Raw genomic sequence first — 25,557 nt, forward strand, 5'->3', positions numbered from 1 at the left:
TTTGTGCATGGCCTACAGTCACCTCAGCCAAGCCAGAGCTGCACCCTGGCTGGTGGAGCAGGAGGACGAGGGGTGATCCAGGAGGTGCTCTGCCCCACTGCTGTATCTCGTGGAGCCACGGGGTCTGACCGAGCAGGCTAAAGGGTGGACAGGAGATGGATGAGCTGCTTCACATGGCAGAGGGGGGTCCAGGGCTGTAAGTGACCTCCGCTCCTACGGCTGCCCTCCTCCTGCCCCGGGTCTCCCTCCACTGACATCAGGTGCCCGCAGCTCACTGTCTCCAGGACACACACTTCCTGCCCTTGGCAGGAATCCCTGGAGTGGGATCCCTGGAGCCCCTCTTCTCCGACCTCCGGCCTGCACTCAGGTGATCCCACTGGGTGTGCTCCCCGCTCAGGCTCTGATGGGACACTGCACTCCCTGCAACTGGCCAGTGTGTTCATGGTCCACCCAGGCCCTGTCTCGCTTGCTGGACCTGAGGGCCGTCGTGGCTGGCTGAGTCTCCTTCATCTTGTTTCCTGGCGTGGACTGTGGACCTGTCACAGAGGGATGACCAGAAAGGGAACCAAACTGTAGCAAATGCACGTGCTGAAGGGACAAATGCAGAGCAGAGATGCGACGGGGGTCCAGGCAGCACCAGGCTTCGGCTTTGAAAGTCACTCGCGTGGCATTCCCCCCATGCTGGTTTGAATCTGATGACTTTTTATATGACTCCTAATGAGAGAGTGAATGACAACGGGCCTGTGTGTGTCTCTATGGGTGCAGGACCCAGGAGGGTTGGGTGTAGAGACCCCAAGACACAGAGGCAAGAGGAAGCCAGATCTCTGGGGCCTCCACAGAGAGAGGTGGTCCATACCGAGCAGTTGAAAAGCCCTGAGGTCGTCCGTGGTCTCTATGGCCCATCCCCCTTTCCTCCTGTTTCCACACCTGGTCGTGTGGGTGCTGCTCAGATGATCTCTTATTGATCCCAACTGCCTGACCGACCAGGGTTTGAACGTGGAGCTGATCAGTGTGGAAAGGTCTCTGATATTGTGAGAGCCATGAACAGTCTTGGGCCCACACCCCGAGATTCTGACCCTGGGGTCCCCAGGTGGTGGCTTCGTGACCTTGCCCCTGAAGGATGCCCCTTCTAAGATGCCAGCTCCTCTCCAGGACTCTCGGTGGGCTCCCTGGAGCATGAGGCTGGGGTGTTAGTGCTCCTGGTTCCTCCCTGCAGATGGCTAGAACCTTGTGTTCGTACCTTGGAGAATTCCTTCAATAAATATTGGTGGATTGCCCACCAGACACCGTGTAGGGCTGCCAGGATCTCTGGACATGGCTCTCCAGTGGCCTGGGCATCTGCGTGTCTTACAGGTCAACCAGGATCACCTCGTGCGGTAAGAAAACTCATTCTCTCAGCAGCTGATGGGTGACGGGTGGGGGCTTATATACAGAAGAATGAGGGGCGGAGTCTAGCCGGGACCTGAGAGGAATAGGGCTTAAGCATTTAAACCAAAGTCTACATGCCTGATGATTCCCAGAGACACTTTGCTCTGTGGACATTGGTGCTCAGTTCACTGCTGAGTTCAAGAGCTCCATTCCCTGGAACACTGCACTTCATTTAGGACGTGAAAACCTCAGATACCTGATATCTTCTGCTGTTTCCTGAAATGGGCAGGGCAATTTTAAAGATGAGGAAGTCTCACTTTGCCTAGCCATCAAATAAGGAAAAGCTAAAGGCAAAGGAGGAAAGGAAAACTATACCCATTTGAATGCAGAGTTCCAAAGAATAGCAAGGAGAGATAAGAAAGCCTTCCTCAGTGATCAGTGCAAAGAAACAGAGGAAAATAACAGAACAGGAAAAACTAGAGATCTCTTCAAGAAAATTAGAGATACCAAGGGAACATTTCATGCAAAGAAGGGCACAATAAAGGACAGAAATGGCATGGACCTAACTGAAGCAGAAGATATTGAAAAGAGGTGGCAGGAATACACAGAAGAACTATACAAAAAAGATCCTCATGACCCCTATAACCATGATGGAGTGATCACTGACCTAGAGCCAGACATCCTGGAATGTGACATCCAGTAGGCCTTAGGAAGCATCACTACGAACAAAGTTAGTGAAGGTAATGGAATTCCAGCTGAGCTATTTCAAATCCTAAAAGATAATGCTGTGAAAGTGCTGCACTCAATATGCCAGCAAATTTGGAAAACTCAGCAGTGGCCACAGGACTGGAAAAGGTACAGTTTTCATTCCAATCCCAAAGAAAGGCAATCCCAAAGAATGTTCAAACTAATGTACAACTGCACTCATCTCACACACTAGCAAAGTAATGCTCAAAATTCTCCAAGCCAGGCTTCAACAATATGTGAACCATGATCTTCCAGACGCTCAAGCTGAAGTTAGAAAAGGCAGAAGAACCAGAGATCAAATTGCCAACATCTGCTGGATCATAGAAAAAGCAAGTGAGTTCCAGAAAAACATCTACCTCTGGCTTTATTGATTACGTCAAAGCCTTTGAGTACATAGATCACAACAAACTGTGGAAAATTCTTCAAGAGATGGGAGTACCAGACTATCTTACCTGCCTCCTGAGAAATCTGTATGCAGGTCAAGAAGAAACAGTTAGAACTGGACATGAAACAACAGACTGGTTCCAAATCAGGAAAGGAGTATATACATCAAGGCTGTATATTGTCACCTGCTTATTTAACTTCTATACAGAGTACATCATATGAAATTCCAGGCTGGATGAATCACAAGCTGGAATCAAGATTGCCAGGAGAAATATCAATAACCTCAGATATGCAGATGCCACAACCATTATGGCAGAAAGTGAAGAGGAACTAAAGAGCCTTTTGATTTATGATAGAGTAGAGTGACAAAGTTGGCATAAAGCTCTACATTCAAAAGACGAAGATCATCACATCTGGTCCCATCACTTCATGGCAAATTGATATGGAAACAGTGAAAGAGTTTACTTTCTTGGGCTCCAAAATCACTGTGGATGGTGACTGCAGCTGTGAAATTCAAAGACACTTGCTCCTTGGGAGAAATGCTATGACCAACCTACACAGTATATTAAAAAGCAGAGACATAACTTTGTTGACAAAGGTCCATCTAGTCAAAGCTATGGTTTTTCCAGTAGTCAGGTATGGATGTGAGAGTCAGACTGTAAAGAAAGCTGAGCACCAAAGAATTGATGCTTTTGAACCATGATGTTGGAGAAGACTCTTGAGAGTCCCTTGGACTGCAAGAAGATCCAACCAGTCCATCCTAAAGGAAATCAGTCCTGAATATTCATTGGAAGGACTGATGCTGAAATAACCCAGCCACCTGATGTGAAGAGCTGACTCATTGGAAAAGACTGCGATACTGGGAAAGATTAAAGGCAGAAGAAGAAGGGACAACAGAGGATGAGATGGTTAGATGGCATCACTGACTCAATGGACATGAGTTTGAGCAAGCTCTGGGAGTTAGTGATGGACAGGGAAGCCTGGCGTGCTGCAGTTCATGAGGTCACAAAGATCTGGACACCACTGAGAGACTGAACTGAATTGAAAATGGAGAAAATAATGGCATTATCATCCCCACAGCTATTGTATCAGCATCCATGAGCTGAAGGAGAAAAACTACTGTGGGCGTAAATTTTAAAATAAATGAAGCACTGCAATGATGCAAGGCATTTCCATTATTACAAATAAATGTCCTCAAAAAGAAGAGGTATATTTTCAGATGATATTTCAGATTAGCAAAATGAAAGCCCAGGACATGCCTGCTACAGTGGAGCTCGACCAAAGCCCAGAGCCATTTTCAAGGCGCCCTTGAACTCTTTGTTCCTCAGACAGTAGATCAAGGGGTTGATGATTGGGGTGAGGACAGTGTACAAAACAGAGATGAACTTGTTTGAGCTCCGAGAATCAATGGCCTGGGGCCAAACGTACATGAAAAACAAGGCCGTGTAGAAGATGGTGACCACGGTGAGGTGGGAAGCACAGGTGGAGAAGGCTCTCCAGCGGCCCCTGGCTGAGGGGATGCGCAGGACGGCCAGGGTGATGTGCACGTAGGACAGCACAGTGGCCATGAGCGGGAACACCAGGATGAGGAAGGCCAGGATGAAGTCAACCAGCTCTGCGGTCGAGAAGTCTGTGCAGGCCAGTTTGAGGATGGGGGAGATGTCACAGAAGAAGTGGTTCAGGATGTTGGAACCACAGAATGTGGCACCGGAGATAAAGTAGACCTTGATCATGGAGATGGTGAAGCCACTCATGAAGGAGAAGGCCACCAGCTGGACACAGAGCCCCGTGGTCATGATGGCTTGGTAGCGCAGGGGGTGGCAGATGGCCACATAGCGGTCATAGGCCATGGAGGCCAGGAGCACACACTCGGTACACACCAGGGAGCTGAAGAAGTAGAGCTGGGTCATGCAGCCCACGAAGGAGATGCGCCTTCTTTGCAGGAGGAAGCCATCCAGCATCTTGGGGATGATGTCACACACATACCAGATCTCCAGGGAAGACATGATGCCCAGAAAGTAGTACATGGGCCTGTGGAGGGAGGGGCTGCCCCAGACGGTGAGGATGATGGCCAGGTTCTCCACCAGCACGAAGAGGCAGGTGAGCAGGAAGAGGAGGAAGAGCAGGTACTGCAGCCGGGGGGCCGTGGGGAAGCCCACCAGGATGAAGGCGCTGACCTGGGTCATGTTCTCCCCCCTCATCCTCCTGTGCGGGGCATCTAGGTCCACAAACAACCTTCGTGCCAGATGAGGGCCAAGGGCGGCTGGGGAGAGAAAGCAGAGGTCAGCCTGGGGGTGGGTTTTGACCCAACGAGGGGGCGCCAGTCTCCTCAGACAGCAGGGGAGCAGAAACTGTCTCCAAGTTAAGCCTGAAGCACTCAGTGTGGGAGTTCTAGGTCTCCTGGGGGCTGGACACCCTGAGAGCAGGTGGGGCTCCTGAATACCCTGCCCCTTTCCTCCTCCAGGCGATCTTCAAATCATCTGATTGTTTTATAACCTGGACTTTTCCCAAGGAGTCTAATGACCGTAAGGGATGTACACAGTCCTTGGCTACATTAGAAGGTACTTGGTCCTTCAGCTGGTTTCAGAGATGATTTTGTAAGAGGAAGGGATACCAGGGGCTGTAGGGTTTGTGGGTCTCTCTGGCCAGCCAGACCCCAGATCCATAGCATCTCTCCACAGAGCTGGGGGTCTGAAGAGCAAGAGGAGCCTCCCAGGGCAACAGGAGAGAGTTGTCTCCTCAAGCCCCCTTGAGATCTGGTAAAGGATGAAAAGATAAAGCCCCACAACATCAGAAACTCCCGAGGGGAGTACCAGCAAGGAGAGGTGTCAGCGGTGTTCTGGAGGAGAGGCAACAGAAGGCAGAGGGGCTGGGGCAGCAGCGTGGGGGAGTCCAGAATGTTCTTGAGGGGCCTGTCATCGCTGAGGGAAGAGCTGCCTGCCCAGCGAGCCCACGACCAGGGTGAGGAGGGTGTGTGTGACAGGGGCGTGAAGGCAGAGCTCTACATGCAGCGTCTCCAGTCCAGGGGCTGCCCCTCCACCCTGCAGGCGGGTCCCCCAGAGCCAGCCTGTAGACTGTAGCCCGCCAGGCTCCTCTGTCCATGGGGTTCTCCAGGCCAGGATACTGGAGTGGGTTGCCATTTCCTTCTCCAGGGGATCTTCCCAACCCTAGCCCTTATCACGTGCCAGATGGAACTCACATAAATCCCCTCTTGTAACCCTTACCATGACTATGGGGAAAGAAGGCTCACATTTTTCAGGTGAAAATCTGAGGAAGTTCAGGGACTCAGCAAGACACACAGGTCCTCAGACGCTGAGGCCACGACTCTTCCCACGGCGTCAGCAAGAGAAGCAGTGAACCCATTTGGGTGCGGGCTAGAGATTCAGAATTATTAAGATGGACTGTTAGAGCTTCGGGTTGCCCTCTGATGATATTTTAACAGGCTACAAAACAGAAAGTCACAAAATAAATAGTATCATCAGAAGAAAAGGCAGAGGTTTATGCCGTGGTTTTCTTATAGCTTAATTTCACAGCTGAAAATGACACACCAAGAGCTTAGATGATTCCTAAAGGCACTCACGGGATGGCCAACATTAGTGTCTCAACGTCACCACTTTCTGAGAAAACTGACAAGACAGAAGGCCCCAGGTCCCCACAACATAAACACAAGAACTGTTAGCGATGCTTCAGAGAAGGCCGTGGCCTCCGATGCGGTGCCAGCGTGACTCTCCCGCTTCTCTCAAGAGCAGAGCTTTCTCATGGCTTGTAAACTGTCACAGGGCATGGGGATTTCCCAGTTCGTTTCACAAAGTGGCAAATTCCTTTCCACGAGAGGAGAGCTGTATGCCAGTGACCTACTGTGTGTATGTTTTACTGCAGTTACAGAACTCAAATGAAAAGCCAGGAGATAGCACCCAGAAGCACATTAGGAGAGGGAATGCCGCAGACAAGCAAGCGTGCCCGTGCTCAGAGCGCAAGAGGCTGCCAGGTGATGAAATGTGTCAGTGATGGCGGGAGTCCCGCTGATGCGGAAAGGCCTTGACCAAAAACGATTCCAAACCTTTTATACATTTGCCATCCCCAAATAAGTGATGTATTTGAATATTAATATATAAATAATCTCGGACTCAACATAGAAAATAAGCTTATGTTTACCAAAGGGGCAAGTGGGGGTACTTTAGGAGTTTGGGATTAACAAATACATACACACTACAATATATAACATAGACAACCAATAAAGTCCTTCTCTGTAGCCAAGGGAACTACACTCAACATCTTGTAATAACCCATAACCAAAAAGACTCTATGGCTGAATCACTTTGCTGTACTACTGAGTCTAACACAACATTATAAATCAACTGTACTCCAATAAAAATTTAAAAACAAGTCAAAAATATCCATACCATTTGCTGTAGATTCTCCTAGCAATGACTTCCAGCAAATCATGACTTCAGGTAAGGAAAAAAGTCTCTCGCTCAGCCAACAGCCTGTGACATCCCAGTGGTTAGTACCAGAATCACTCACATTCTGCAGAGACTAGGATGAAGATGGGTCTTCTTTAAAACCACCGAGGAGTAAGAACACCACCCTCTACTACCCCCTTCAAACATGGGTAAAGAAGTAGACAAAACTGTCATGATTTCCAGATAACATGACCCTAACCTAGAAAACCCAGATTATACTTGATGGTTGGTGAGGTTCAGTCACCCAGTCGGGTCCACTCTTTGCGACCCCATGGACTGCAGCAGGCCAGGCCTCTCCGTCCCTCACCATCTCCCGAAGTTTGCCCAAGTTCTGCATCATTGATTAAGGGATTTCAAACGATGTGAAAGCTGCAGTCTTCCTATATGGCTTCCCAGGTGGCACGAGTGGTAAAGAACCTACCTGGCAATGAAGGAGGCGTAAGAGATGCAGGTCCAGTCCCTGGGTTACTAGCAATTAATCATGAACACGTCCCTTGAAGATATATTGTAAAGCTATCAATATTTCCAGTAAATCTTAAAATTTAACTTGATTATAGCTGTGCATGCATGTGCTAAGTCGCTTCAGTCATGTCTGACTCTTTGTGACCCTACGGACTGTAGCCCCCCAAACCCCTCCGTCCATGGGATTCTCCAGGCAAGAATGCTGGAGTGGGTTGCTGGGCCCTCTCCAGGGGATCTTCCTGACCCAGGGATCGAGCCCACATCTCTTATGGCTCCTGCACTGGCAGGCGGGTTCTTTACTACTAGTGCCACCAGGGAAGCTTTGATCACAGGTGAAATCTCACCAAATCTTATTTTCCTTAAAACAGAGTGAAATAATCCTTAAAATCATCTTTAAGTATGAACAGATGTGAATATCAAAGACGGTTCAGGAAAAAGAAAGGAGAGCATTAGTGGAGAGGACTTGCCATTTTGGAGATGAGAAAATACAATAAAGTGAAAGTAATGGTTTAAGAAAATAAATGTTAAAAATGAGTGCCGCCACTCAGTCAATGGGACAGTGTGAAAACAGCATGTCATTGTTTAGTCGTCCAGTCGTGTCCGACTCTGTGACCCCACGGACTGCATCATGCCAGGCTTCACTGTCCTTCACCATCTCCCAGAGTTTGCTCAAACTCATGTCCATTGAGTGGGTGATGTCATCCAACCGTCTTGTCCTCTGTGGTCCCCTTCTCCTCCTGCCTTCAATCTTTCCCAGCATCAGGGTCTTTTCCAAGGAGTCGGCTCTTCAACTATCTCTATCTCTGGCACTTAGATAGAAAGTTCTAAATCAGATCACGAGGGATATAATAGGAAGAAAAGGGAGGATTGCTTAATGAATGATTCCAAGGTCATCTTGTAAATATTTGTTAAAAAACTAAATGAGTCATTTCTTCATATGTAACACCAGAAAGCAGACTTCTGATGGATAAAACATCAGTACTCAAAGGTCCACGAGGCCTGTCCTCCTTGTCCATGGACACCATGGAGTGGAGGGCGTGGCCCACACGTACGGAGGCAGAAGCCACTCTTTGGACTTTGATTGTTAATGAATAAGTCAAAGATTTAGAGTGACATTTTAAAATAGCTGGGGGGGTCAGATTTCGTGGTGGAGCAGAGGGAGAGCTTAAATGGAGCTGAGCGAGTCCCAGGGCCCCTCCCAGACACCACTGTGTTACCACACTCCCATCTTATGCTACACACTTTATCGCAGAAAATTCTTTACACCCCCACTCTGGTCATTGTTTTGGAAATCAGAACCTTCCATGGAGAAGCACAGATTTCTGGCTTCTCTTGAAAAATTGAAAGGTCTGGGGCAGCAAGGTCGGAGCTCCCGCATGCCCACGTGGGCTGGACTCTCGGACAGGCTGGACCCTAGGAGGGTGTGAGAACCACTCCTGCTCCCCAGGCTGCCCTGGAGTTGTTAGCACCCGCGGCCCCTCTGTTACCTGGCTCCAGCCGCGGGCGCAGGGCTCCCGCAGAGCTGAGCCAACCCCGCCGCTCTGCGTGCGCCCCGTCTCATCTGCTCCTGCTTCATCTCCCCTTTGCCGTGGGCTCTGCTGAGCGGTTAGACATCTCCTTGACTCGGCATCTGTGCTGTACCACCCTCTGTCTCATCTGCAACTGCTCAGCTGCGCCACAGTCTCAGCCTGGCTTCGGTCCCCACACCGGGGGTCCCACAGGTGCCTGTGACCAGCCCGTCCCAATTTCCGGGCCACAATCCTGTTCTTTCTCCACCTGCCTCTCCTCCACGCACGGTGCCTTGGCCCCAGCCATCTGCTCTCACTGTCCAAGCTCAGCAAAGGCCACCCACTCCCAAGTCTCCACCTGGTGAGGCCCACACCCCCATCTCTCTGAGGATCCCGCCCGTGTGTCCAGCCGATGACAAGAGGCCCCCACCGGCTCTGGAGTCCACACCCTCCTCCTTGTGTTCGTCATCAGACAGCGGCACCACCATGCAGACAGCGGCACCACCATGCACCCAGCTGCCCCGGCAGACGCCCGGCTTCTGTTCTTCTCCCTGGCGTGGCTCAGCCAAGGCTGGTCCTAGTCCTCCTGCGTCCTTGGCGTCTCTAGAATCGGCTCCCTTGTCTCCGCTCTCCTGGGCTTCTGTCCAGCTACCCCGAGTTCAGGCTCCACCACCACGCCGGAACGATGGTCCCTGAACTCTAACTCATCCTCAGTCGCCGTCCTGACTCCATCTGGTCCACCCTCCACGTGGCGGAGAATGGCACGCGGATCTTCCAGCTGCATCCACGGAGCATTCTTGGCACGAACTCTGCTCTCCTGACAGACCCACTTGCTCCCTGGTCACCCCCGCCCCCTCCAACAACAGAGTCCTGCCCGAGGAGCCACTTTCAGTCCCCAAGAGCACCTCGCTGACCTCAGGTGCCCCTGCTGCCCTGCCACGGCCAAAAGTCGGGCATCCATCAGGTCTCAGATGTCTTCCTCCCGAGGGCCGGCTGGGCCCCCAGTGCTGCTCTGAGACGACCTGAAGGGGGGCTTCAGGATCTGGGCGCAGGGGGAGAAAGCACGCTCGTTTGAGAGGGGAGAAAGATCTGGGTTTATGCTGTTCTGGACCCGAGGGGCCCCCACGTCCAGACCCCGCGAGTAGGGCCCTGATGTCCATACCTCACAGCGGGGGACGCAGGGGAGGGGTCAGTCCCTATCCATCTGACACTGAGCGCCCACTACTAGGAAGTTAGGATTGCAAGGCTCTTGGGCTCAATCAGGAGAGAAAATGGTCTCCAACTTCTGCCTTCATGAAGTGCAAGTTCTTGGAGAGGCAGAGAAGCAGAAAGAAAGTGCCCCACGCTTGTAACTTGCAGATCAGTTGCTGAGGACGTTCCCAGGTGATGAGAAGATGGTAGGGCATATCAGGGCGGGTGGGGCTGGCGGTGCTGGGTGTGGGAGTGGGCGTCAGCGAGGAGCGACCCTGGGCGAGGTCCTGATGCGGTGAGGACTGGCCGGGCAGCTGTGTGGGGAGGACCCCAGGGCGCGTCCGAGTGCGGGGAAGGCAGCGAGGAGACAAGCCTGGCTGGAGAAGAGTGAGACAGTGCAGTGGCTGGGGGCTCCGTCACCAGGGGAGGAGGGGGGTCACCCCGTGGAGGACGAGGGGGAAGGAGCGGAGGATGCCAGGGTAGCCCTCCCCCAAAATCAGGGGTCCCTTCTACTGAGACTCAGGTCTCCCCTGATGGGAGCGGTGGGCAAAGCGGGAGTCTCCCACCGACACCTGCTCTGACTGCAGAAGACAGGGCGGATGCGGAACAGCGTCCCCGTCTGATAACGTCCCTCCCTGTCCATCCTGTGAGGACAGGAGGGAACAAAAGGAGGGTGGAGGGGAGGGCTTGGCGGGGGCAGGGGAGACAGAGAGCAGCCTTGAGCAGCCCGGGGTGCCGGCAGGGACAGCAGACCTCAGGAGGTGTACCCACATTTCTAGAGCGGGGGGACATCTCCTGGGGGACAGAGTGGATGATAGGAGGAGAGCATGGGACCCTCCATGGATGCCTTCAAAGCTCAGAGGGGAGGGTGCTGGAGATGTGGCTGGGTGGTGGTTGTGGGGAGCATGAGAGTGAGGAAGCCCCCCCTCGTGAGATCAGAGAGGGGGCCACGGGTGGTGAGGGGCTTCTGGATCCTGGCCCCACTCCACACAGTCCCAAGAGACCAGATCCAGAGGCCACCAGACCGGCCTCTCAACCGAGAGGAAGGACTCACAGGAACCTACCTGAGAGCCACAGGCGCCCCTGGCTTCCCCCCACCCAGCACAGGCTGGCGTCGCCCCCTCTGTCCCCTGACCCCTGAGTGGACAGCGCCCATGTGGCCTGGCCCGTCCTGAGAGGCAGCTGGCCCAGCTCTGGGGCTCTGCTGGTTTAAAGGAGGCGCCGGGAAGAAGGCTGTTGGCTTCCTCCCCATCACTCCCAGACGCGGGGCTCCAGGGTCCAATTACCCTGCTGCGGAGATGTAACTGCCCCCACACCACCAATTAGCGTGGAATCTCCCAGCCTGCGCCTCCGGGCCCTGCTGGTGGTGTCTGCTGAGGACACAGCCCTGCTGGGCTTCACTGCTGACCCGCCTCACCCTGACCAGGCGCCCAGGCCCTTGACCGAGCCTTTTCCCCTGTCCACTCAGTCTCCCACACAGAGTGCCGTCTTCACCCCAACCTCTGCGACTGCTTCCCGTCACAACTGTGAGGGGTAAGACTCCTGCTCGGGCCAGGGGGTGCTCCAGGGACAATGACCATGATCTGCTCCAGGGCGATGCACTCAGCGGGGACCCTGTGCTATCTCAGGGTTCATGGACGTTATTATTCATAAACGGGCAGGGAAATTTGAGTTTCTGAGACAAGAACCTTTTCCCTATATACATAATCAACACACAAAGCATTATATCAGTTCAGTTCAGTCGCTCAGTTGTGTCTGACTCTTTGTAACCCCATGGACTGCAGCACGCCAGGCTTCCCTGTCCATCAACAACTCCTGGAGTTTACTCAAACTCATGTCCATTGAGTCAGTGATGCCATCAAACCACCTCACCCTCTGTCATCCCCTTCTTCTTCTGCCCTCAATCTTTCCCAGCATCAGGGTCTTTTCCAATGAGTCATCTCTTCACATGAGGTGGCCAAAGTATTAGAGTTTCAGCTTCAGCATCAGTCCTTCCAATGAACACCCAGGACTGATTTCCTTTAGGATGGACTGGTTGGATCTCCTTGCAGTCCAGGGGACTCTCAAGAGTCTTCTCCAACACCACAGTTCAAAAGCATCAGTTCTTCTGTGCTCAGCTTTCTTTATGGTCCAGCTCTCACATCCATACATGACCACTGGAGAAACCACAGCCTTGACGAGACGGCCCTTTGTTGGCAGGAGAAACAGGAGGGACCTGGGGGCTTGTGCTTGGCCAGGTTGTCAGGGGCTGCCCTTGTCAGAGAATCTGAGCTTGGACATGGCGAGAGGATGCAGAGGGGAGGCTGCCATTCTTGTAATAAACACCCCAACTTGCCAATGACTTTCCCACTCTGCGGAAAGTCAACGGAATGAATGAAGGATTATGAAATGGGCAGACAGGCATGTCATCAAAGAGGATAAGGAATGACAAAAAGCACATGAAAAGATGTGTGCCATGATTAGCCATCAGGGAATGTGAGCAAAACCGTGATGAGATCCCCCACACCCTGTCAGAACAGCTAAAATTAAAAAACAGTGGCAACACTCATATCTGGCCAGGATGCAGGGAGATGGGAACTCCTGCTGGTGTGGCTGCAGCTCCGGCGGTACCGTCCCCTGGAAAACAGCTCAGCAGTTTGTTTCAAAGCTAAGTGTACTTCACCCACCGACCTGTGCGGGAAGGTTGATGGCAGCTCTTTTCAAGGTCATTAAAACCTGGAAATGTCCCCGATGCCCTTTAGTGAGTAAATGGACAAACATATTGTGCTGTGTCCACACAATAAAAGCACGCCAACTGATGAGATCTGTGGATGGAGCTCACATTTTTATATGTTTTTGTCCATTTGGCTATGGTCTTCCATTTTCAATATGCATTTACCTAGCTGCTGATAAAATTCTGCCACTGTTCAAATGCTTAGTGTCCAGCTGACTCTCTTTCTTGAGAAGCAAATGCTTTAGTCTTTTACTTGTTTTTTTCCTAATTTTATTATACTATAATTGTTTCACAGTGCTCTGTTGTTTCAGGTGTAGAGCAAAGTGAATCAGTTACGCATATACACACGTTCTTTCTCAGAGTCCTTTCCCAAACAGGCCGTTGCATAGAATTGAGTCGCGTTCTCTGTGCTAAACAGGAGGTCCTCATGAGTTCTGTTTCATATACAGTGTGGGTGTGTCTATCCCAATTTCCCAATTTATCCCTCCCCACTTGCCTCTTACCTCCTGGAAAAGACTTAGGTCTTTTACTTACTTTTAATTGAACTCACTGCATTTCTTTCATTGATTTGAATTCTGTATTCATAACTTCAGGTGTTTTTCTATAACTTATCTGTATTATGAGTATGTTCCCCCACCCTGTATGTTGGCGTGTTCTCCACTCTTCACCTCACTAATTTTCTGATGACAGAGCCCTGGGTACCAGCTTGTCCATGTGCCCATCCCTTCCTGCTGAGTCCATGGGACTTGGGGAAGACCATCCATTCCTAACTCCTGTAAGTAAGTAGGTGTTAGTTGCTCAGTCGTGCCCGACTCTATGAGACCCCATGGACTGCAGCCCACCAGGCTCCTCTGTCCATGACATTTTCCAGGAAAGAATACCTCAGCGGATTGCCATTTCCTTCTCCAGGGGATCTTCCTGACCCAGGGATCGAATCTGGGTCTCCTGCACTGCAGGAAGATTCCTTACTGACTGAGCTACAAGGGAAGCCCTAACTCCTGGGAGAGGGCTAATTAGTCAAGCCTGTGTGCTTAGCGTGGTTATCACATCATTTTGCCCTCAGTGCATCCTCAAGAACCTGGAATCCAGGCAGCCAGCTGCAGTGCTGCCCTGGAAAGAGTTCAGCTTCGGGTACCTGTGTGACCTGAGTTGGTCCGTGATGCTGACGGTAAGATGTTGTTCCTTATCAGTGGACAGATGCCTTCTCCATTATCAGCTCATTGGTTCGCTTTTCCCTTTAGGTCGACACTGTTTAAGAAATGTTCGCTCTCTCAGAGTCACGGGGGCTCCCGTATTTCCTGGCTGGGGGCTGTCTGGACGCTGCTTCTTGCAGACCCTGATTCTGCATCCTCTCCCCTCAGGTGTTATCTTTTTCTTCATTCCTCATTCCGCTTCCCCTTTTCGAAGGGATGTTGGTTTCAGCCCCTTGTGCTGGCCCAGAATCCTGGCAGCAGTGCCAGTCCAGCAGGCACCCCCTCGTCCTTCTCTTCCCCTGTAGGGTGGGGCCCCAGGGGCAGAGTCCGCCGGCCTCCTCCACCCCCCACCACACAGTGGCATACCCGCCCGCTCCAGGGTTTCCAGGCAGAACGGGCACAGTCCACCCCACCACCCTTGGAAATTTTGGCCTAGACGTTTAGAACATCCTTACAGCTCCTTGCTGTAAGGCTTCCCTGGAGGCTCAGACAGTAAAGACTCTGCCTGCAGTGCAAGAGACCTGGGTTCGGTGCCTGGGTCAGGAAGATCCCCTGCGGAAGGAAATGGCAACCCACTCTGGTACTCTTGCCTGAGAAGCCCCATGGACGGAGGAGCCTGGCAGGCTGCAGTCCATAGAGTCAGACACGACTGAGCACATAGCTCCTTGCAGAGGGGTTTTGCCCGCTTCCAGCACCTGCAGTTGCAGCCGTGGTCCCAGGACCACCGAGGAGGAAAGCTGAGAGCAGCATCTTCCCCTCCTCCTCCCCCAACAAAGGAGGGGCTATCAGGAGGGGATGCGCTCCTGGCCGCTCCCACCCTGAGTGTGAGCACACGTTCATGAGGCAAGTGCGCCAGCGCTCCGTGCCCTTTACACACGCGTTTTGATGACCCGTTCAAGTCCCCATCAAACCACAGCTCTGAGGATGAGATGCAGCCGGACGTGTCCGTGGGTGTGGTGTCCCTTGGCCACTGCTGGACTCCTTGCGCTGTAGTGTGCATTCCCTGGTTTGAAGAAACATAGCTTGGTGGTCAGATCAGCAGGGTCTTCTTTCCAGTCCTCTTACATTTTCCAGCACTTTCACCCATCAGGTGTGCAAAGCCTCATCCAGTGTCTGTTCCTGTCACGAGCATTTTCAGCCTCCTGGGGAGCCGGGCAGTGGTCTGCTGTAGTCCATCTGCCTGCTTTATTCGGGGTTGTCCCCCGGGGAACACGAATCCCCGCCATCTGCAGGCTCCTTCCTGCCAGCCCAGGGGTGCGAGGGGGCTGTGTCTGTGATCACACCGCCTCTTTGTCGCCGCGGCCCCTCTGTCCACTCCTTCCCTGGACCCAGGCGGTCGCCTCCAGTGACAGCCCCGGAATATGCTTTTGCTGGTTCTAATCACCTTCTGATCATCTGATCCTTACTCTAAAGGGCCCCCAGCTCCCCCGGAGTTTGCTGTAGGCCATGCTGCCACCAGCATCCTGTTAGCAGGGCAGGTTTCTGCTGCCCGCCGGCCTGGCCACGTAGCCAGCCCGTGGATGGCTGCCCCCCGGCGAGCCAACCCCAGACACCGGGGCCTGTAGCTGCTGAGTTCTCCCATCACCGCGAGAGCAGCAGCACGCCCTTCAGCCCACTGCGCTGGCTGGCTCCTCCCTGCTTCAACCAGGGCTTTCCCATCAGCTGGTCGTAGGACGGCAGGATTCCAAACAGGATGCTGTCTGTCCACCCGGAGCTGCCCTTCCTAAACCAGGACACTCGCAGTTGGTCAGTCAAGAGCCACTCATAGGACGCTGTCCATGTGGCAGCGGGGTCTGGCCGCTCGGCAGACGGTCCTAAAGCCAGCCCTGGAGGAAGAGGCACCCAGCTCATGACACCAGGCTCCTGAACGGCCATTTCCGTGTTATCATGGAACTCCCCCCTTATCGCAGTGTTTCTCTGGCACCACCCAAGACTTTATGGGTGTCTTGGCTTCAGGGTTATTTCACATCATCAGTCCTGGGGACACTTGCACCCAATGCCCAATAGTAGCTGGTGACTGTCCCTCAGATGCCATGTTTCGTCATACCTGGGTCTAGAAACGCCCTGGTCCAAAAATCCCACTGTTTGCCGCTAGGTGGCACTCACAGGCTTTAGCCATGCGCTCCCGCCTGCAAGAGTGTGACGTAGAGATTCTTCCCAAGCCATGTATTCTCTGAAGGGCCAAGAGCACGTTAGAAAGTCAGATACAAGCTTCTGTTGTTCAGCTCCCCTTCAAACATGGCTTCTTTTGGGTGTGGGTAGGAGCCAGTGGTCTTCAAATGTGGCCTTTTGCATCCTCTGAACAGCCCGACTGTGCATGGCGTTTCTCCTTAGTTCCAGGGAGAGGCAAGGACTGCAGTCTATTTTCAGATGCTGGCGCAATGTCAAGGCTGGCTTCTCCTGTGTCATTCCTGAGAATTTCTCTGTCCGGGCCCTTCTGGCTTTGCTGGACTTGCCCACCAGCTTCTGTTAGTCATGTGTACCAGCATTGTACGTAAGTCACTCCCAGCTTGCTCGGCAGTGCCTGACATTGCTGTGATATCAGTTTACTGTTTATTATAGTCAGGCCCTGCATCAAGTACAAATGTCTTCCTACCAAATTATGCCAGCAAGTTGGCAAATTCAGAAAACCCTGTGACTATATGGTAAATTTAAATGGGATGCTTCCCACATGAAGACACACTGTGGTTGACTTCTATATGAGATTGAGATAAGGCCATCTGCAAGACCCATCCCTGAGTACACATCTCCTTTAGCCTGCTTGTTTTTTCTTTTTTTTTTTTCACTACTGAAACCATAGGAAGAACTTCTGATGCTATTGGTGGTATGTGTACACTCTGTCCTTGGGATTTCCCAGGCAAGAATACTGGAGTGGGTTGCTATTTCCTCCTCCAGAGGATCTTTCCGACCAGGGATTGAGCCCGCATCTCCTGTGGATTCTGCACTGGCAGGCAAGTTATTTACCACTGAGCCAGCTGGGAAGCCCCATTATTGGTGGTATTTGAGCCTTAATAGTCTATGTGGGTCTCCACTAGCATTCTGTTTCTCTCACAGGTTGCACAGGGCTGTTATACAGAAATTTGTATACAAGTATCCCCGTTTCTAACATGTTATTAACTAAAGTGGTTATCTTTCCTTGTCTACTATACATTCATTTATAATTCTATACTATTTCAAATTAACAGCCAGTACGGGCTTAGGCAATTCTTTGGGCGCCCATGTGGTATACTGAATTAACACTGACTGAAGGGTGAGCTTACACATTTCCTGTATTACCAAACTAGGCAGGGGAAGTGTTCCCGAGTCAGACACAGTATCTCTCCCAATAATATAGTCAGGTAAAGGTGATGCAGCCACTTCAATGAAGTCCATTCAAGTATTCCAGTTTTCATCCAAACTTTCACCTCAATCGCATCACCACCCAGTCTAGCTCCATTTCCTCCCGATCTACCTGTGTCTTCCAGGGAGGACTTTACCTGGAAGGTTTACCAACAGGTTTTGGAACCAAGTTGGGCTCCTATGTCAAGGTTTCCAAGAAAAATATTTTCTCCACCCTCTGGTCATTTTTCCAACAACTATGCATTTGTGCTAAGTCGCTTCATTCGTGTCTGACTCTTTGTGACCCCATGGACTGTAGTCCACCAGGCTCCTCTGTCCATGGGATTCTCCAGGCAAGAATACTGGATTGGATTGCCAGGCCCTCCTCCAGGGCATCTTCCCGACCCAGGGATCGAACCCAGGTCTCCTACATTGGCAGGTGGATTCTTTACCATCTGAACGACCAGGGAAGCCCAGATTTCTCCCTTACTCTTGCGTCTGTCTTTTCTCTGTCCCTATATTTATGATGTCTCTTGTGAAACGTATATAGGTTTTATATAGGTTTTTTATTTAGCCAATCTGATAATAAAACATTTATTACCTTAAAGTTTAGTGTAAATGATATATAATTTTATTAACATGTGCTGCTTGTTTTCATTTGGCCCTTCTATATTTTTTATCTACCTGCAATTGAATGGATTTTTTTTTAAGATTTTTGCTTTCCTCTTATTATTACATTATTGCACATTTTATGCTATTATTTTCCTGCTATCTTATGAAAGACAACATGCATTATTCTCTTATTATAGTCAAAGGAGAACTATTACTTTGTAACTGCGATGATAATGCTAGAGCTTTAAAAGTTCAAATTCACTTACTCTCTCCCAACTTTTGCAAATTTCCACGTAAATCTTAGTCCACATATCATTTCTCTTATTTTTATACAACCAAAAAATTAATATTTATCCATTTATTTATGCTTCAATTACTCTTCATTGATTTTTACACTATTCTATTTCCATCTGGGATCATTTAAGGGAATTTGAAAAATGTGAAAGTGAAAATGTTAGTTGCTCAGTTGTGTCTGACTCTGAGACCCCATGGACTGCAATCCGCCAGGTTCCTCTGTCCATGGGATTCTCCAGGCAAGAATACTGAAATGGGTTGCCACTCCCTTCTCCAGGGGATCTTCCCGACCCAGGAATCGAACTCAGGGCTCCTACATTGCAGGCAGATTAACGGAAGTTAGTGTTTGTATTTGAAAAGTATGGACATAGCACATTTCTCTATTAGGTCTACTTTAATTTTCCTTTTCAAGGTTCTGCAATTTATAGTGCAGACATTGTGTATGCCTATTATTAAATTTATTCATTATTTTTCTACTATCATAAATAGCTTTCACATTAAAATTTTTTCCCTGTTACTTGTTGCTAGTATATTGAAAAACAGTTCATTTTGTGTAAGTTATGTTCTATGGCTTAACTAAGTTCATTAACAGGTTGAATAGTTGGGTTGTAGATTCCTGAGTATTTTATACAACGAAACTATATTATTTGCAAATAAATAGCATCTTAAATTTTTATTCCAAATTTCTACGTCTCACATCTTGTCTTTGTTTTGCCCTTGCCGAAGTGTCCAGCACAAAGTTACATGAGGGTGGAGAGAGCAGAGAGCCACGTTCCACTCCTAGTCTTAGGGGAAACATTACAATTTTCACCATCAAGTGTGAAGTTAGCTCTAAGTTTAGAGATGCCCTTTTTGGCCAAAGGACATTTTCTTTAATTATTCTACTGCTACTTTCTCAGATATTAATTTTGAATGAGCATTGAATTTTGTCAAAGGTTTTTTTTTTTTTTCTTCATGCATTTATTGAGATCATCATATGTTATTTTTTCTCTTCTGTTCTGTTTACTTGGTAAATTACCATAAAAATTCTTGCACATTCTCCAGCCTGGAATGGACTCTGCTTGGTCATGCCATGACATCCTTCCTGTATTTCTGGGTTCTTTGCTCCCACTTTGAGAGGCTTCTGTGACTATGCTAATGAGCGAATGATCTGCTGTCTTCTGCTCTTGTCACGTCTGTGTTTTGGAAGCAGGCTTTTACTAGCTTCAACCACAGATTTTTTGGCAGTGTGAAATCACATGGACCTAGAATTTTCTTTGTCAGAAGATTTTGTTTACAAGTTCCATATGTTTAACTGAAATCTGTCTATTGATGCTTTCTACTGTGCCTGGTGTCATATTTGACATGGTGAATTTCTAAAATACGTAGATTTTTCATCCAAGTTGTCAAATTTGTTGGGGCTTCCCAAGTGACCGAGTGGTCAAGAATCTGCCTGCCAGTGCAGGAGATGCAAGAGATGTGGGTTTGATCCCGGGATCAGGAAGGTCCTCTGGAGTAGAAAATGGCAACCCACTCTAGTGTTCTTGCCTGGAGAATCCCATGGACAGAGGAGCCTGGTGGGCTGCAGTCCACGGGGTCACAGAGTCGGACACGACCTAGTGACGGGACGACAGCAATGATGAGAACCTACTGTCCAGACGGGGAGCTCGACTCAGCCCCTGTGGCGACCTAACTGGGAAGGAAACCCAAAAGAGGGGGTGTACACGTGCAGCTGCTTCTCCTTGCTCTATAGCAGAAGCTAACGCGACATTGCCAAGCACCTATATTCCAGTCAAAACTAGTTCAAACACGCTGCTAGGCTCCTGGGACTTTGAAGAGGGACTCTTATTAGAGCTTCCATTCAAAGCAATGTTGTACGAACACTAACCACATAGGTTACATTAGGTTTGACTATGGAGTCTTTTGAGTTTTGGAGCTAATTGTAGGATGAAAATTGGTTTTGACTGTTCAATTTGTGTTGCGCTGACAATTTCACAGTCAGAAATTTTTGGAGAAAGCTTCTGCTTTCCTTGGCCTACATTCCCCCTTCTTCCTGGGAAAGGGAGAGTGGTAATTTATTCTTCAGCCTTTGCAGTGAATATTTATTTGAGAAGAAAGAGGATTGCTCCTATCTTTCAGAGCTTAAAAGCCACTAAGGAAAGGAGACAGGCCTCTTGGAATTCTTGGATAAGCACAAGGAATCTGTGCAAACAGCACTTTCAAAAAATATCTGCCTTTTTACAGCAAGGTTACTGATTTTAAAATTTAACATGCTTTAAGAAAATAAAGGCAAGAAGCTGCTCTATTACACAGGGAGCCCAGTCTGATGCTTTGTGAAGACCTAGAAGGGTGGGAGTCCAGAAGGGACTGGCTGGCTATGGTCCATGGGGTCGCAAAAGGGTCAGACACAACGGAGTGACTGAGCGCACACACAAACACACACAACCAATATCTTACTAAAAGTGACTTAAATAACAACGTCTTTATTACGGTGCCAAGGGTACAGCTCAAGGGTAGTTGGACGGAAAGTGCTCCAAGTGCTCAAAGATGCAGACTCCTTCCTTCTTTTGCCGCATTCCTCAGAGTATTGAGTGTAATACTCAGGGTTTCAACATGACTCTTGCAAATCCAAACATCACGTCCACCCTCAGACATATCCAGAGAGAGAAAGAAAGGGAGCACGGAGGAAAGTGTGTATTATTTAGGATTTGTGAGTGACAGAAAACCCCAAGCAACAGTGGTTTAAATTTTAAAAAAGTTCACTTATTTTTTTGTTAGACCTTCTGGGTAGGTAATGCAAGGCAGCTGTGGTGCTCCATGTAACAAGAACTCACATTTCTCCTTCCTTTTTGCTCCACCCATTTGAACACAAATTCATGGTCCAAACTGGTAACATCTGTCATAATTGGAAGGCCAGAGGAAGAGACAATAAGAGAGCAGAGGGTATATGTGTGCCGTCTCTTTAGAAAGGTTCTGGGAAATTGTTCAGTTCAGTTCAGTCTCTCAGTCGTGTCTGACTCTTTGCGACCCCATGGACTGCAGCATACCAGGCCTCCCTGTCCATCACCAACTCCTGGAGTTTACCCAAATTCATGCCCATTAAGTCGGTGATGCCATCCAACCATTTCATCCTCTGTCATCCCCTTCTCCTCCTGCCTTCAATCTTTCCCAGCATCAGGATCTTTTCCAATGAGTCAGTTCTTCGAATCAGGTGGCCAAAGTATTGGAGTTTCAGCTTCAGCATCAATCCTTCCAATGAATATTCAGGACTGATTTCCTTTAGGATTGACTGGTTGGATCTCCTTGCAGTCCAAGGGACTCTCAAGAGTCTTCTCCAACACCACAGTTCAAAAGCATCAATCCTTTGGTGCTCAGCTTTCTTTATAGTCCAACTCTCCCATCCATACATGACTACTGGACAAACCATAGCTTTGACTAGACGGACCTTTGGTGGCAAAGTAATGTCTCTGTTTTTTAATATGCTGTCCAGGTTGGTCATAGCTTTTCTTCCACGTAGAAAGCATCTTTCAATTTCATGGCTGCAGTCACCATCTGCAGTGATTTTGGAGCCTAAGAAAGTAAAGTCTCTCACCATTTCCCCATCTATTTGCCATGAAGTGATGGGAGCAGATGCCATGATCTTAGTTTTCTGAATGTTGAGTTTTAAGCCAACTTTTTCACTTTCCTCTTTCACTTTCATCAAGAGGCTCTTTAGTTCTTCTTAGCTTTCTGCCATAAGGATGGTGTCATCTGCATATCTGAGGTTATTGATGTTTCTCCCAGCAATCTTGGCTCCAGTTTGGGTTTCATCCAGTTCAGTATTTCTCATGATGTACTCTGCATATAAGTTAAATAAGCAGAGTGACAATATACAGCCTTGAAGTACTCCCTTCCCATTTTGGAAAAATAAAGGCAAGAAGCTGCTATATTATACAGGGAGCCCAGCCTGGTGCTCCTTGAAGACCTAGAAGAGGGGAAGGGAGGTTCAAGAGAATGGTATATATTTCCACCTACCAATGCCAGAGACACAGAGACGCAGCCCTGATCCCAGGATCAGGAAGGTCCTCTGGAGTAGAAAATGGCAACCCACTCCAGTATTCTTGCCTGGAAAATTCCATGGACAGAAGAGCCTGGTGGGCTACAGTCCATGGGGTCGCAAAAGAGTCAGACACAACTGAGTGACTGAGTACACACACCCACAACAAATACCTTACTGAAAGTGGGAAATTGTTATATCACACTAATCAGAACTCAGCTACATCGCTACACCCATTGCCAAGGAGAATGAAAATGGCTGTCTCTCTTCTGGGTGATCATGTGAACAGCTAATCATAGGGATGTATTAGAACATAATACAAGGAAGTGGATATTGATGGACATTATCTGTCTTTTATTGATGGACATTAGTCTTTCCGCAGAGGGATCTTGGCCTCCTCTCCTTTCTGAGCATGAGCAAAGTGTTTCCCAGATCATCACTTTGGCATCTTCTTGGGCACAACTGAACCAACATAAGTACCCCAGCCGTAAGGGGGTGAAGAAAGCCGGGCTCTGGCATCTCTAATCTCTGCCATGGACGGTGGCTATGCTAATGAGCAGATAACAAGGAAAAGGCTGCTTAAGCAACAGCACAAGATAGCATTACCTTTATAATACGTGTGAATATCCGCTGGGGGGAAAATCTCTCCTCATTATTCTTTTTCTAAGTTTTCAGTTATTTTCAATTTGTGATTGACATCTGAGTTTGTACAACCTGTTATATCACTGTTTGTCTAGGTCCCATTTTCTTTTGCCATCAAATGATAGGATTTGGCTACTTGAACTTCTGGATATTTCCGAGTTTTCCAGTTCTGGTCCCACAAGACAGTGCGCTATGCAGAAGCCAGTGTTTGATAGCTTAGACAGAGGAGGAGCATTTGTGTTTGGGTGGGTGCATGTCAGGAACTATGGAGTGCAAGGCTTAGCTTTGCAGCTGTTGGTTTCTCAGCATGACTGTCTTAGCAGATGCGGTTCACCGAGGTGGTGCCCCAGAAGCTAGGGTGAAAAGCTCATTACCACACGCACTTCGATCCAGCATGCTCACTGGGAGCTGTTTGTGCGCCAACTTCGCTCATTAGAACCCCTGAAGCTTCAAGGCTGAGTTCTCCAGGGGTTCAAATCTCAACCCTCTTTGTCTCAGAAGCCGCATCCTCCAAGGACCTTCTCTTGGCTGCTCTCTATCCATGTTTGATTACCTCATTAGAAACTCTTTAATGAGGCAAGAGTTTCAGGATGGTTAGCAGCAGAGTTAGCTTGAAGACAGAGCCCAAGGGAGTATATTACCTCATGGTTGGGGAAAAACAGGCTCTGGTATTACTGATAAACAGTCCAAGGCCATAGCTAACTCATTTCTGATAAGGCAAGGTTAGAAGGCAATAGAAAAGAACAACTTTCATGCAGAATCAGTGCTAAGCTTGTATCATAAGACCTAGACCCAGTTCAATCACTAGCAGTAGGCTCTCTGCAAAGAGCCAGTTACCAAGTACTATTACTACTTGATTCACAGTGGTGTTAGAATATATTTCAATAAGCATGTTAATGCATTTTAGCTGCATAGCATAGTATAAGAATAGGTTGATTAGGATCATTATTTTGAAAGGTGTATTTGAATACAATATCTAATCACTTAAGTACTAGCATGTCATTTAAATACACTCAAATATATACCAGGCTTCCCTGGTGGCTCAGATGGTAAAGAATCTGCCTGCAATGCAGGTGACGCAGGTTCAATCCTTGAGTTGGGAAGATCCCCTGGAGAAGGAAATGACTACCCATTTCAGCATTCTTGCCTGGAGAATTCCATGGATAGATCTATTAAAGTGATATGTCAGTACTCATGTGCTTAGAAATTTTAAAATCCATTTTTAACCCTCTGAATCTTTTTTAATCTCTTCTTTATTGAATAAAAATTAATTAATTTGGAAGTTAATAAAAATTCAGATTAAAAATCCAAATAATAGGTGTCACTTATTGTATTGTTATACAAATTGAAACTGTATTGGACAGATGGCTGAATAAACACGTTTGGTTTTTCTTGCGTCCACTCCAGATTCCATTAAATGACAGAAAAGATCATTTCTGAAATGTAAAACTGCATTAATAATTAGGAAAATCAAAAATAATGTCATCAGTTAGCCATATTTTATAGATTACTTCAGAAGGGAAAAGACCTGTGAAGTGACCGAGACAGTGCAGATGAAAACCCCCAAATATGCAGGGGAAGGTTTCTATGAAGATAAGCATGACTGGTGTTCTATTAACAGACACAAGAGGCAGAAATGACTGCAGGGCTTTGCCAAGTGGTTAACGGGCCAGCTACTTGAACAAATCTACATGAACCAATCCCTCCCCAGGTTTCTCAGGGTGTACTTGTCCACAGGCCAAAATAGCTATTTGTTGAAATCAGAGCCAGAGAAATGTGGTCCTGTATAGGTAGCCACAGATCCAAAAAGGTAAGATTCTGATACATTGTGTTTACCTAGTAAAGGAGATAATTGTCTGTGATTCACTCCAGTAAAATAAATGGTTCAAAAAATGAGAGAGACAGGGGATAAAAGAAGCCAGGGTGAAAAACAAAAATGTAAAACATATTTTTAAGCCTCACAACTTTTTATATAGAATGTAATACAGTGTTTTTTTTTTTTTTTTAATAGAATCTGGTTCTAAAGTGCTAAATAATGTTAATTTTAGAGTAGTTGGTTTTGGGAAAGAGCATGCTAATGTTCTTGGTTTCTTGAGGCAGCAGATTCTGATTCAATATAAAATATGTTTAACATGTGTTAAAAATGCAGGAGAAACTAAAAAAGAATAGCTATAAATGTGAAATTTCCAAAATACTGAGTAAAAAGTAGAAGAAAAATCAATTATTTACACAATTTATAGATAAAAGGTAAGAAAAAATGACCAGATTTTAAATACCAAATAACATAATAAATACATGAGTTACAAATTAAAATATATAAAAAATTGCAATAAAGAAAAATGTAATAAGTTAAACTTTTCAGGGAGAATTGCTCTTCAGTTCAGTTCAGTCACTCAGTTGTGTCCGACTCTTTGTGACCCCATGGACTGCAGCACGCCAGTCCATCACCAACTCCTGGACCTTACTCAGACTCATGCCCATTGAGTCGGTGATGCCATCCAACCACCTCATCCTCTGTCATCCCCTTCTCCTCCTGCCTTCAATCCCTCCCAGCATCAGGGTCTTTTCCAATGAGTCAGCTCTTCGCATGAGGTGGCCAAAGTATTGGAGTTTCAGCTTCAGCATCAGTCCTTCCAATGAACACCCA

The 25,557-nt window shown here is 48.3% G+C and overlaps 1 protein-coding gene across 1 annotated transcript; it reads right to left on the reverse strand.

The window, feature by feature from the left end:
- Nucleotides 1–3,761: 3,761 nt before the first annotated feature.
- On the reverse strand, nucleotides 3,762–4,700 carry LOC122428299 (olfactory receptor 6B2-like). The gene has a single exon (XM_043448229.1). It carries the CDS (start codon nucleotides 4,698–4,700, stop codon nucleotides 3,762–3,764), a length of 939 nt encoding a protein of 312 aa, XP_043304164.1.
- Nucleotides 4,701–25,557: the final 20,857 nt, after the last annotated feature.

Source organism: Cervus canadensis, chromosome 2 (genome assembly GCF_019320065.1).
Source record: "Cervus canadensis isolate Bull #8, Minnesota chromosome 2, ASM1932006v1, whole genome shotgun sequence".
Taxonomy (NCBI): domain Eukaryota; kingdom Metazoa; phylum Chordata; class Mammalia; order Artiodactyla; family Cervidae; genus Cervus; species Cervus canadensis.

Excerpts from the sequence above, each read along its gene's own strand:
- LOC122428299 (XM_043448229.1), bottom strand. The coding sequence starts at position 4,700 with ATGAGGGGGGAGAACATGACCCAGGTCAGCGCCTTCATCCTGGTGGGC.